This window comes from Takifugu rubripes, chromosome 3, assembly GCF_901000725.2.
Source record: "Takifugu rubripes chromosome 3, fTakRub1.2, whole genome shotgun sequence".
Taxonomy (NCBI): Eukaryota; Metazoa; Chordata; class Actinopteri; order Tetraodontiformes; family Tetraodontidae; genus Takifugu; species Takifugu rubripes.
The window spans coordinates 15554247-15568433 of NC_042287.1; the positions used below are offsets into that span (position 1 = coordinate 15554247).

Consider the following 14187-nt stretch of genomic DNA (forward strand, 5'->3'; position numbering starts at 1 on the left):
AAAAAGGAATGTTATTTTTCTGGAACAGTCACCGACCTTTACATCTCTCTGCTGCCCACCGGAGCGCACGCATCTCCGCGCTCCTCTGCGTCTCACCTCCGGGCAGCTCGCGGCCGCACACCGCGCTCTGATTGGTCGGCAGCGCGGCGCGTGAATTACTCGTTTGACGTCACGACGCTCCACGCGTTTTCGCACGAGCCCGTGACGCAGTCGGCTCTTCCTCGCGGGTGTCTTCCTCCCCTGGGCTGTTCCGGGCGAGACGCCTCCCCCCCCTCCGCCCCTCTGATCCTCTTATCGGCGACCGAGCGGCCAAGATGGATGTTGTGAACCAGGTAAGGGTTTGGGGTTAAAATCACCCTTATTCTGTGAAATGTCTCGCGGATGCTGGCGCCCATCCCCTTTGTTTTGCGCGCTAATCAAGATTATTTTCACGCAAAGATGCGACGACAGTGAGAATGAACCGTCTTGCAGTCGATGCACTGGCAATTCAAAACGATGCGTTCGCGTTTTTTTTTTTTTTTTTTTTTTTAAAAAGGGGGATCAAAGACGTGTCGGTGCGAAGGCGCGAGAGAGTTGGGTGTCATTTTGCGGGTTTTTCCTGCCTCCTCACTTGGAAGCTGCGGTCGATGGGAGCGAGCGGCCCGCTGACGCCGTGCACGTCCAGAGATTGCTGCAGCAATGACATTTACGATGGAGGGAGAGGATGTTTCCCCAGTAACTCCGGGGATTCGGCTATTGGATTTAGGCCGCTCATATCTTAATTAGCCTCCTGTTGCTAAGATAACAACCCTAAATCTGATTAATATCCAAGGCCATCGGTAGCCGCAGTAGGCCGGGCACGGAGCAGGTCGCGCTCCTCCATCCAGCAGATCACCTCTCACATATCTGTGGTCTGGGATGAAGGCTGCTGCCCAGCATCCCCTTTGTTACGGTCGTGCGTCATGTTTTTCTCCTTTTTATTCAAAGAATTTCGACGCGGAGCGGCTGCCGTCTCCAGTGCGGCCATTTATTGATGCACACGGGCACACGCCGCCTTCTTTGCGTCGTGTCGCATTCACCTGCGCACAAATGCGGGTTTCCTCCGTTTGGCGGCTCAGTTGCGCACGGATTCTCCCCACAAATGTGTAAAGAGGCTGCTGTGAAGTGTGCCGCAGATAAGACAGATAAGCAGCTTTGTCTAATTGTAATACTGACAGGAAGTCTATCCCCCCCCCTCCCCCACGCACACGCTCACCTTAAGGATGTAAAAAATGGTTGCTATGTAGCATCCTGTAGGAACACAGTATCATTCCAGCTGGGTCTAATGAAGGCGGCCTCGTCTCCATTTCTGGGGGTTGTGTGTAAAACCGGGCTCTCTGAAAAGGATTTAAAATCTAATTTATATCTCTTGTCTCCTCAGCTGGTGGCCCAAGGGCAGTTCACCATCATCAAACAACCTCTGGGATTTATAAAAGTTCTACAGTGGGTGAGTTCTGTGTTCTTTGGATTTATTGTTAACAATAATCTTGATAAAATACCCTAAAAACATATTTCCTTGTCTCTGGAGGACGGCTTTACGACCTTCTGCCACACAGAGGTCGTGTAGTTAATGAGCCTGGACTATTAAAATGTTGAGAAATCTCCATGGTGACGACGCCTGGTGTTGGCCAAACGTCACAATATTGTTCCCTTTGGCAGAGACAGCAGCATGTGTGTTACGTCACGGCTGTAGTAGGAACTGACGGTCCGCTGGGATAGGCTGGCAGATCCCTGAAAGGTCACGACCTCTGCACACGCGTGTGGCTGGGATCACACGCAATCTGGGTGATTTCACTCCAGATTCTGGTAGATAAAACGTCAGCTGGATTATAAAGGCTGCGGGGAGGCGTGATTCTAATGATCCATTCCATGATCATCCCCGTTGCCGTGTTACCAGCTGGTTTGGGTGTCTGGTTCTGGTCAAACTTCATCTATAAAGTGATGACGGTTGATAGCGGCTGCACTGATTGGATAAGCAGACGTTAAGGCGACACGTGACGCCTCCCTGAAAACCCCTGATGCAGCTTGTGAAGAAGAAGCTGAAGCAAAAGCAACGGCGCCACCTGGTGGTCGGTCCTGGCGGGGGCTCGGTGCAGATCTATAAAAGTCCATTTTAATGCCCATGTTTGCACTTTTTCCCGGTTTAGGGATTTTCTTAGTCACATAGTTGGAGAGGAGATATTTATACAAGTGTGACCGTATTGTTCATTATTGTGAGTGGTTACATAGCGCCGCCCGTCCTGCCGGGTCAGGTCTTAGACCTCAGCGTCAGTGCTCGGTTAAAGCGCCCCAGATGAGGGCGCCCGTGCAGAAGCATCTCCTACAGATGTGCCAGGGAGCCGCCAGAGGAATGAGCCTTCTCTGTAGTCCTTCCCTGGGGCTGCGTGAGTGTGCCAGCACCTCGTCCCTGCCTCATTGGGTCACAGCGAGCGTACCCACCAATCAAGAGCCGCGTTCTGGAGGCCAGGGCCCATGAATCATCTGTCAGAGGGCCCAGCCTGCCTCGGCGTCGGACTGGAGGAGGAGCTGCTAAGAGATTATTATGGGCATGTATGCTGGTGTTTTTTAAGGAGGATGGGGAGGAGAAACGGTGAAATGGATGCTTCTGTGCATCAGGGACAAACCTTTTTGGGGCTTTTGTTTGCAACCAGTGAGTGTGTGGCAGATAAGGTCGGATTCAAACAGGAAACAGATCCTGTCGCGATAAAGACGTCTTCTCTGAGCTTTGCAGCGCCTTTGAAATTTAAACAGCATTTTGAACATGTGACTCATGTACCCCCCCCCCCCACACACCCACACACACCCACACACTCACAAGCCACTCACAAGCCTCCTGTCTCTGGGGAAAAGTGCTGACGGACCCAAATTTGATGGATGTTGTAAGACATTGCGTAGCGAAACAAACCCTTCCCTTTAACCGCTGCGTGCTGTGTGTATCTGGGATTTCATTTGCATTAAAGATTTCACACTCTGACTCACGTCCCAGCCGGCGTAACGAGGCTGTTTGTGAGAACACGAACTAACCGCCTCTTCACTTTAGCCGAGTCCCCAACGTGTAATAAAAAGCTGTTGTCTTTGTTGTAGCTCGGGGGATTATTCAGGCCCAACCATCTGGATTATTTCAGATATACAAGTGTCAATGTGAGTGTGTGTGTGTGTGTGTGTGTGTGTGTGTTTGCTGGTGTTGTTTTCATTAAACACTGTCGAACAAACATAATTCATTTTTTACCAGCCTGTTGGTATTTAATAACCCTCCTAACCTTCATATGAACGCCAACACGGTGCAGGTCATTTAAAAACAAACATTTTTGTTGGAATTTTCTCAGCGGAGGCGAAATAAGAGTCATAAATCTTAAAATGCTTTCGGTCTTCTCAGCGCAGAAGTGTTGGCTTGCATACCGGGAGGGCCTGAAACCAGCTTCTGCCTCCTCGCTACGTGTTGCTGCCAACACTGTTGCCATGGCGCCTCACACTCGGCGTTGCCACCCCCGCCCCCCCCCATCCTTCCTCTCATCCATAACCATAAAAGACGTCTTAATTGTGTCGGCGTGTGCGTTCGGTCTCTGGAGCGGCGGCTTCTGTCCCCACCACAAACGAGGGATCAGCTCCCAGAAGTTGAGTTCTCCGGGATTAACAACACTCCCCCCCCCCCCCATGGATTCAGCCGATGGAGGTGTTTGTTGTGAATCTGTGCATGAATATTTATGATCACATGTTGAAATAAAGAAGCTCAGTGCGCAGGTTTATTCAGACATCTGCACGTTGGCAACTGTCCTTCCTGAAGAATGTTTGACTTCCATCAACTCCAGCAACAACAGCACCATCACTGGTTCCATATGGGTGATAAAGGAATTACACGGAAGCTCTGAAACCTTTGATCGCTCCTCTTAGACGTAGACTTGGATTAAGGGATGTTATCCAAAGCAGAAATGTAAATTAAACCCATGTAGGTAAAAAAAAAAAATCCCAAAAATGTGCACAGCTGCTGTGGGTTAGATTGACTTTTAATGGAATTTTCCAAAGTCTTACTGTACAATAGATACAAGATTTTTTATATATTTTATCTTATATTTCTATGTTTTCTTCAAAGACAATTAAGTGCTTGAGTACTGGAAAAGTATTTAAATTTAGCAGGAATGCAATTGTGATAAATAAAAATATATATAAAAATACAGATTTAAATGCATCAAAAGCAAGTTTACAAGAGTGTGTGTGTGTGTGCGTGTGTGTGTGTGTGTTGCATTAGCTTGTAGTATTTGGTGACAGATGGTAGAGCACCTCGCTCAGATTAATTGTTGGGTTTTTCCATCCCGTCAGATATGGTGGAGAGCCGCTGAGGTAAAAATAGTCCGATTTGACTAATCTGTGTGTGTGTGTGTGTGTGTGTGTGTGTTCTTGTACTTGCTACGTACTGAGTACCAGCATTCGCATTCTACCAACAAAGTGAGGACATTTTTGGGCAAGTGAGGACATTTTGTCTGGTCCTCGCCATTTCAAAGGACAGGTCAGGGGTCAAGACGTGGTTTTAAGGTTGAGGTCGGGGGGTTAGTAGCTGGGGAATGAAAGTCCTCATAAAGATAGAAAGACAAGGATCTCTGTAAATGGTTTTTTCACCACGTGTTCCGTCCGGTCTTCTTCTCACCTGCAGATCTTTGCCATCTTTGCCTTCTCGACATGCGGCAGCTACTCCGGCATGTTCAAGATGAGCGTGGAGTGTAAAAACCGATCCGATAGCGACCTGGGAATCGAAGTAAAGTTCGAATACCCTTTCAGGTACCGATGCTTCCACTCAGGGGGTTTGACCTCTTCTGGCGATCCCCATCAGAACCACAGTAGAACCTGCGACACACGATGACGCCAGTCCTCTTCTGAGTTGTCCTCCCTCCTTGTTGTCAGGCTCCATCAGGTGTACTTCGATGCCCCCACCTGTAAAGGGGGGAACCGCGAGCGCTCCTTCCTGGTCGGGGACTACTCCTCCTCGGCCGAGTTCTTTGTCACCATCGCCGTCTTCTCCTTCCTCTACTCCATGGCAGCCCTCTCCGCCTACTGTTTCGTTGTGGAGAAATACCGCGCGAACAACAAAGGGCCCCAGATTGTGAGTGTCCCCCGTCAGCTGGTTTCTAACCTCATTTTTTTTTAAAACGGCCGTCAACGTGATGGTGTTGCCTCGTTGGTCGCCAGGACTTTGTGGTGACGGCGGTGTTTGCCTTCATGTGGCTGGTGTCCTCGTGCGCCTGGGCTAAAGGCCTGTCGGATGTGAAAACAGCCACGGACCCAGAGAGGGTCGTGGATCTCCTCCCAGCCTGCAAGGAAATGGAGAACCGCTGCCGTGAGGTCTACGACCCCAAAGTCTCCGGACTCAACACCTCTGTGGTGGGTCCCGGCTTCCTTTTACACACCCAAACATTCTGATCGACGACTGCTAAGCTACCCGTGGCTAATGCTATCCTGGTCTCTGCAAACTCGTGTCCCCCGTCTCCTCTGCAGGCTTTTGGCTTCATCAACGTGATTCTCTGGATAGGGAATCTTTGGTTCGTGTTCAAGGAAACCGGCTGGATGGCGGCCTTTTCCGGAACATACGTCCCGTCACAGGAAAAGCAGGCCGCTCCCAACGCCTACGGCCAGCAGGACCCCTACGCCGGGTCCCAGGGAGGCTACCAGCCAGATTACGGAGAGCAGGGCGGCTACGCTGAGGATGGGGGCTACAGCCAGGGCTACGACCAGCAGCCCACCTCCTACTCTAATCAGATGTGAATCCGTCCAAGCAAACCACAGCTGAAGGAAGGTGAGAACAAAACAGAAAATACAGCTGCTGCACTTTGTTTTCGGGGTGCTAATATCTACCCACAGGCTGGCTGAATGCGTTTAGCCTTTCGTGACAAACGTCCTATTTTCAGTAACCCTGGCCCCCGTCATTTGTGATGTGACGTGTGTGTTTAACGACCTGCTGGAAACATACATGTTTTGACTTCTGCTGATTATAATTGATACTCATGCCGATGCGAACACTGGTGGGGTCATATTCTCCCAACATTAAACTCTCAGCCAACCTTATTTTACAATATATTATATATATATATATTTACACAACATAGAAACAAAGCCAGTACTGTAAGTCAGTACTATCAAGCAAGTATAGTGCACTTTTTTGTGCTATTTTAAACGTTTATAATAAGAGCAGGAGGTGGGGCCTGTTGTCTTACCACATTCCGCCACCAGGGGCGGTGTTCCACCTTACACTTTTTAAATGTTGTACAGCATTTATGTCTAATTAAGCTGTGGTGACAATTAACCTGTTCTGTGGTGACAATTAACCTGTTAATCTAATTAACCTGTTCTGACCTCTCTGCTCTTCTTCTCTCCCTCCCAGGGCGACGGTGGCGCTCGACCACCATCTGCATTTCCACACTCCTCTGTTTGTATGTTTGTGTATCTGTGAATTGGCAGGCGGAGGGAGGGAAACACCGAGGGCAGAATCTGGTGGGTCCCGGGGCGGGGGCAGAACCACAGGGGCAAGTGGGGTGGGCTTGGGGTGGGGTGGGGGGGGGCGTTACCGTTACATGATGTTTATTCTCGTGTTGTATTTAATTGTAGAAGACAACAGAGGATTGTCTGTTTGGTTATACGAGAAAAACTTGAATTCAAATACCAAAACATTCGTGGAGGAAAAATTTAAGAGCAAAACTTGTCATGAAAAGAAAACAAAATATTAAAAACAAAAAAAGTAGTAATATTTAACTTGGGAGAATGTATTTGTCTGTGCTGTGTAAATATCAACATGCCGATATCTAAAATTATACGTCCACAGTTGAATAATTGTGCACTCCATATAAGTTGTTATACAACAAATGCTGAGCACAGATTTATTCAATTGCATTTACGTTGGTTCTGTTTAGGAGCTCGCATAGTTCTCAGTCCATCGGGTTATTTTCAGCTCTTCACCTCAGATGTTCTTTATTTCTCTTCTTTTCTCTCGGTGCCTCCGTCGGCATTCCTGACTAGAAGAGGACTAGAAATATGTGAGCCGGGGAGGCGTGATCTTAGTGAGCCGTGGGTTTTACGTGAAGTGAGTGGGCTTTGGTTCTGTTTTTATATGTGCTTTTTTTTTTTTCTCTCTCTCCATCGGGTGTTGTTGTCGAGCCAGGCCGAACTCTCCCCACGCGCCGAATTTTAAGTAAAGAATATTAGCGAGCATGGTAGCTTCTGTGAGCGACAGCTAGCGAGGCGTCGTCGTGGAGTCGTTTGGGCTTATCTGATGTTGTCGATGGTCCCCCCTGTTTTTGGTCGCCTTTTCATGTGGTCCAGAAAGTTGTAAAACAGAGTCATATGCATATATTTTTTTAAGTGGTGTTTCTATCACACGGTAATCAGCGATTAAGACGAACACTCGGAAAGAGTCGTTACGAGGCCATCTGAACACGATTTCCCCGGACAGGGCGCTAATCCTGATCTACTGCGCGCGTCCTCGCGTCCAAACGCATCCTCCTCACCTGCGGGGTAGTCAGACGGCAAAGCGGAACCGCGATATTTAGGACCAGACGCGTGCACAGCGGCTTTGTTCTCTTCTACTCGAAGCACAAATGCAGTCTTTGCTCTGCCCAGCTTCTGTTTGGACACGTAGGATTCCAAACAGGTGTGTTTTGATTGGCTGTTTAGCTTCCACTGTCCACTTCAGGAGGCATTAATGTCCATCTCCAGGATGTGATCCATCAACTAGAATTGACACTGTAAAAAAAAATGAGCAAGTTCTTATTTTTTACAGTGCTGCACTTCAGTGTAGAAGCACCCTTCCTCTTCCACCTCTCTTTCTTTCTTTTTCTTTCACTATAGCTCTTATAAATATGCTGAAATGAAATATACTCTGTTGTTAGTGGTGAATGATGTCTTGTGGTACTCTCTACGCCTTTGGATAGTGCTGTGTTTATTGTGTATGACGTATTCAAATTAGTATTTATGATAATAAGTCCGAGAAAAACAAATATTCAAGGCTCCAGAATTCTGCTGTATTCTTATTATATGGGATTCCTGTGAAACAAAATGAAATAAAATTAAAAGTTCTGTTGAAGGTTAAAGTGTGTCTTTGTGTGGATCCTCAGGGTTTATATGGGCCCTCTGCCCACACCGCAGGAGCAGTACTAAAGCACTTTTCTCATTTCTTTCTTGCTTTATAGTTGACTGTCTTGCTTTAGTTGGCGTGTTCTTCACCTCAAACACGACAGGTGATCGTTAACCAGTTAACTTTCCTTCTAGGACGAACTATCGCTCCAGTTGAGCTACTTCACTGCTGAAAAAAAAGTTCGTTTCGGCGACAGAAACCAAAACGATTATTCTGCACTATTTCATACCTACGGCGCTCGCTTCTAAGTTCCCAACGTGGTGTGGTGTAAAACAAACATCAAACGCTGGCGAGTAGCTTTTTTTTCGTCGTGATTTTGTGGCGGACTGCAGCTTCTCAACAGACAGTGGCGAGTTTTCCGAGGAGCGTGAAAGCATCACGGGAGCAGCTTCGCTCCACCGTGGCGCTACCACGGCTCCCCCCGGAGAAAAGTGAAAGCCAACGCCCCAGTCTGCCCTTCAGCTCCGCCTTCACTCCTCCAGAAAACATACTTTGATTCTGCGGAGCCGCTGTTCGCGTCGGGAGTCCGTTGACAGACGCTTTTCACCGGACTTGCAGCGGGAATAACGCGGGGGAAAAATCCTCCCTTTTGGCGCCTCGAGAAAGATTCGACGCGTCTGTCGGAGCGCGTAACGCGGTTATAAGTGAGTTTTTACAGAATGGCTGACACGACCGCGTCCAACCCCGGAGGCAGCTGCCTGGAGAAGCTGAAAAGTTACGTGAGGACCCAAAAAGGCTTCATCCTCGCAGCAGAAATTGTAAGTTTACGCCTAAATGTCGCTTTAGCTCGGGCGCGGTTTCCACGGAGCTTATAAAACCTGAAATAACCTCTGCCCTCAAGGAGCCTCGGACGTTTTCAAACCAGCAACCCATTTTAAAACAGTGCGTGTGGTCCGGGGGTGACGAGCAGGGGTGAAGGGTTACACCTGTCACCTAAGCTTTTTTTGGAGGGGGGTGTTTCGGCACCGGGGTGTCAAACGCAGATAAAAGGTCACGTGTGTCGGTCGAGGGTTTGGCGCCTCATTATCACAGTCTGCAGCCTTCACGCGCACGGAACTGAACGCGAGCTCGGCTGTGCGCGTTGGCACTGATATCATCTGTGGGATGAATCTATAGATTGACACCTTTTTTGGCGATATTCTAATTAATCGACACGCTTCATAAGCAGCTGGGGTGTCAAGTGGATCACTTCCTGCCAGTATACAACCACTTCCTGTCTGAGGTGCTCTTTGTATATGTTTGCTGCCCTGGAAACGGGTTTCACACCAGCGCCATGTGGTCACTACTTTTGCACCTTCTCTCACTCGCTACAGCTGAATTTAACGGATCCTTCCATCTGCAGAAGCTCCTGAAACTGTGAAAACTAGAACTTTGTGGTCCCACTGACCCGGATCTGCCCTCCTGACTCATCAGGTCCGGCCTTGGGCTGGTGTTGCCCCGGTCCTGGTTTCTCCTCTCCCCCCTTTAATGGGAATTCCAGCCCGTGTGTGAAGGTTTTTCCTGGGAACGAATAATAGCAGAAGTTTTCTGTCCCCTCCCTCGTGTCTTTGCTGGAATCTGGAAGAATCCTTTTTAATGGTCTCATTTATGGCCCAGGAAACGGGCTTGGTTGGCAAAACAGGAAGTTACCAGCCATTACTGGGCAATCTGTTAATTAGTCATCATGCAGGAGCCTCTGATAAAAAAAATAAAGGTCATTGCTTCAATGAATCCATAATTATCAGGGTGTGTAGCCACAGCAGGGGGGTAACATCAGCGCCCGTCAGTAAAAAGGGAAGGAAACGCAGCAAAGAGGAAGGAAGAGAAACGTCTTCAGCTGAAATTTGCTTAAACTTTGGTAATATTGTGCAGCTGTGGGTGACAGGAAGGTCGTGGGTTCGTTTCCAGGTGCGTCGAGTCCTTAATGTGCACGTTCTCGGACCGTAGGAGGAAACCCACGGGGCGTGCAGACGCCTCAAAAGGCCGGAGCTGGAACCCAGAACCCAGCGGCAGAAGCGGGTCGGAACAAACTCAGCTGCTTCTTGTGGAGCCTGGCTGACTGGGTTTTTCCACAGGAGTTTATTTCACTCTGCCACTTTTAATGGTTTCCAGTGAGTCCCGCTGAGCTGACCTTTGACCTTCCCAGTATGGATGCTAGTATAGGGCCCCTCCCTCTTCTTAGAGTTGAAGTCGTGTTTCCATTTTCCTCTCGAGGCCGCAGCAGAAACCACCGGCGACTCCCCCGGCAACGGTTGCTGTTTGGTGTGTCTCCAGGTCCCGGCCCTAATGTAGCCGCTGACTATTATTAGCCGAGTATTCGTGACCGTTTCCCACAGCTGGTTCAGAAGAGCGGCTCGTTATTCTGGACCCCAGAGCCCACGAAGGGGGGGGGGGGCTTTAAAAGCTAGCCCCTCCCCACAGATCTGCCGCTGCGTGGACAACATAAAGGTGTCAACGTGTCGCGGCCTTTTCTTCTGAGGGGCTCTTGTGCTGGGGGGGGGCGGGGCCGAGGGCCCGGGCTGCAACAGAGCCCCCTTTGTGCCGGGCCCCCGGCCTCACTACAGAGGGGGCCTGTGCCAGCCTCCAGAACACATGAGCCACTCATGCATCTGGATGCACGTTTGCGTAACAGTGACAGTTTCACAGAGGTGTGTGTGTGCGTGTGTGTGTGTGTGTGTGTGTGCGTGTGTGTGTGTGGGGGGGGGATCCCCGTGGTGAACGAGGTAGCGCTGGTGTCAAGTCACTGACGTCACGCCTGTCGTTCAGACGGAGGCGACCCGACACGCTGGGCCGGGCGCTCTGAAATGTGTCGGCGTGTGTTATCTGTGTGTCAGACGCCACGAGAATAGATGTGACGTCCATGAAACAGCCTTTAATAGGTACACACACACACACACACACACACACACACGTCTGAGGGCGACGATGGCGAGCGCCGGAGCCGCTCGGAGGCTCGCGGGCCACCCGAGCAGACCGTCCCTCCACGCTGGCGGCGTTTCAGGGGACCGGACCGTCAGGAATGCCGCTGATGTGGTTTTTCTCCTCATATGGAAAAATCTGGAGCAAATCGGAGCCGGGACCGACGGGACGCTCCGAACTCTCCCCGCTCCTCCGGTTTCATGAGCTCTAAACGTGGTTCCGGGGGAAAAGATCTCTGGGTTTTGTAGATTTTTGGCGGAGGGAAAGAGGGAGTTCTGTAACCGAGTGTTTCCTGTGGTTCCGCCCAGCTCATCAGCTTCATCATCATCATCTGCTACGCCGCCTCGCAGTCCGGCGGCTACACCGCCGTGGCCATCTGCGAGATGGTCTTCGCCATCGTCTTCTTCGTCATCTTCATGATGGAGCTGGACAAGCAGATCCAAGTGGTGAACTGGGTCTGGAGTGTGAGTCCCAGCACACACACACGCACGCGCACACACACGAGCCCGATTTGACGTTCCCCCTCTCTGCAGGACCTTTTCCGCGCTGGAATCGGCGCCCTCCTCTACATCATCACCTCGCTCATCTGCGTGATCGGGGGATCCGGCGATGGCGCCCGCATCGCAGGCGGGGTGAGTCCCACCCGGAGGTTCTCTGATCTGCCCGTCGCTCGCAGGAACCTGCTGTCCGATCCGAGGAGCTCGCGTCCTTTCAAAATAAAACCCCTAAATAAACCCCCCACAGACTTCTGAGACGCTGAGACGCTGCTCTTTTGTCTGGTGCCTTGAGTCGCCAGCAGGTTCGACTGCTCTGTAACAGGAAACAGGAAGTAGCGTAGCACACCGGCGCTGACCCGGACACTTGGCCACCGTTAACGCCACGATGGACATCGGTGAGCCATCGGTGAGCCATCGGTGAGCCATCGGTGATCCATCGGTGCGCCATCGGTGAGCCATCGGTGAGCCATCGGTGAGCCATCGGCTCAACACAGAAACGCTTGTCCGTGCATCAGGGGAACGTCCTGAGGCTCTCCCCTGGAGACAAATTGTCATTATAATTAGATTTATTCATGTTTTTATTCATTTTTTTCTTTCAAAACTCCCATTCTGCCGCTGCGGTTTGCACATTTCTTCTGCAAACAATAAGGAAAATATAATAATTCACCTGGAAATGACACCAAACCCATGTTGTCAGGGTTGAGTGTGAGATTAAGGCCTAAAACCAGAGGGGTGCTTCTTCTCTTTAAGTGTGTAATAGTTTTCGTTGACAGAAGTATCTTTACTTCCTGTTGATTGTTTGTTGTTTCTCAGGTGTTCGGTTTGATCGCCGGGATCCTGTTTGCCTACGACACCTACACCATCTTCCTCCAGATCAAAGGCTCCGGGCACACAGCGGCCTCTACTGGTGGGAGGGTGTTTAACATTTACTTTTAAATGACTTTGAACGGTTTTGACGCATCTTTTCTCTCTTCACCAGACGACAGAGTTTAACACCCCCCCCCCCCCACTGACGTTCACCTCCCAAGATCACAGCTGGAGAACCAGGGCAGATGTTAACGCCAGGGGGGGGTCGGAGAGGACGACGGATCCAACAGGTCGCAGTTGAGTTGCAGCTACTGTAGGAGGCGAGCAGACCAGAGGGTTTATTTTAGAGCCATGTTTGAGGGGAGCGTGTGGTTGTAACCCCCCCCCCCCACCTCAGTCTGCCGCTGATTCACCAAGGGAAACCCGAGAACGGGCGGTTGTGTCTACTGTAACGGACTGCTGTACTAAATAATAACTCTGTCCTTTGGGATGTTTGTACTAAATAAGAATTAGAGATTTACAGCTCAATTTAACACCATGCTTATGTTGGGATGGTGTCTGTGTTATTCTGCCATTTCCAACACTCCTTAAATCTTAAAGTGCCTTAAAGCAACGAGTTCCAACTGTTGGGATATTTGATTTGGTCATTAGTTTAATGAAGTTCCATCCCCCTGATTAGTGGACTCTAAACTAAAAGGCCGACAGTTTTTATTTCAGATGGTGCTTTTCTTTTTTAATGGCTTTGAGCTTTATCCAGCCATTAAACAGGTTTAAATGTTAAAGTCGTCACAGCTGGTCCTGAATCTTAACGCTTAATATTATTTGAAAGTATAGATAAAATTGCCATCCATATTGATCCATATTGATTTTCCTCGACTGAAAACAAATGCACATTTTAGTCGGATTAATTAATGTTAGCGTGACAGGGAGGTTTTCCTGTTAATAAGACGGTTCTCTGCTCTTCTTCTCAGAGATAAATGACTACTTTTGTTGACGGGAGGGTAAAAATGACACAATAAAAGCTTCTGCTTTTGCTTTAATGCCTCGTTCTGCAGACTCGGTTCATCTTCTCTTTGGAATCCTTCAGAATTTCACTGATTGTTTTCACCGTTAATAATCCACTTTTAAGCTAAATAACAGATTGACGTTAGTTTCTAGCTGTAGGCATCCTTTTGGCAGCACCCACGTTTTATTACAGGTCAAATTCTTACTCAGGTTTTTTTTTTTAAGACATTAATATTTGTAACACATATTGCAGTGCAGTATATTTTCTTTATAACATTTCCCACTGACTGATGATAAGTTTTATCAAGAGTTTTGTCTTTATGTTCCTCTATAACTTGTTGTTTTTGATGAGTTGGCTGGGGAAAAAAGCAAATTCTAATGAGATTATTATGATTTTGTGATGTGACGAGTACAGTTTGAATATGATCTGTCATTCTTCTACCTTTACATGTGTTTTGAGTGAACTGTTGCTCTATTACTACTTTCAGAATTAAAAGCAGCCTTGCTTGGGAAATAAAAGCCATCGTTACAGAAATTTAACTGCGTTTTAAGTGGTTTGGTGGAGACTGCGGCAGAATATCGTGATTTTCAAATTGAGTTTTTAAAAACTTGTTTAGATGTTGTTCTGTCGTATCGCCACTAGGTGGCGGCAGAGGGGCGCAGACAGTTTGGCAACATTGATTCAAAATAATAATAAAATGGCAGATGTCACGATACAACGTTTAATCGTCTCTACACGTATGAGTAAAAACAACATATCTTATACATTTACATGGGTCATATTTGTTGTAACGTCTAGTTTAGGTGAAAAGAAAAAGCCTCAAAACTAAGTTAACGTTGCATTTA

The 14187-nt window shown here is 48.7% G+C and overlaps 2 protein-coding genes across 2 annotated transcripts; both read left to right on the top strand.

The window, feature by feature from the left end:
- The first annotated feature begins 198 nt into the window (after nt 1-198).
- sypb (synaptophysin b) lies at nt 199-8090 on the top strand. Its single transcript, XM_003963528.3, has 7 exons — nt 199-332; nt 1400-1465; nt 4667-4791; nt 4915-5113; nt 5200-5391; nt 5506-5803; nt 6389-8090. The coding sequence occupies exons 1-6, from the start codon at nt 315-317 to the stop codon at nt 5770-5772; spliced, it is 867 nt and encodes a 288-aa protein (XP_003963577.1). The 5' UTR covers nt 199-314; the 3' UTR covers nt 5773-5803; nt 6389-8090.
- A 457-nt stretch (nt 8091-8547) lies between these two features.
- On the top strand, nt 8548-13881 carry plp2b (proteolipid protein 2b). Its single transcript, XM_003963551.3, has 5 exons — nt 8548-8892; nt 11341-11496; nt 11566-11664; nt 12343-12436; nt 12509-13881. Exons 1-5 carry the CDS (start codon nt 8794-8796, stop codon nt 12520-12522), a joined length of 462 nt encoding a protein of 153 aa, XP_003963600.1. The 5' UTR covers nt 8548-8793; the 3' UTR covers nt 12523-13881.
- Nucleotides 13882-14187: the final 306 nt, after the last annotated feature.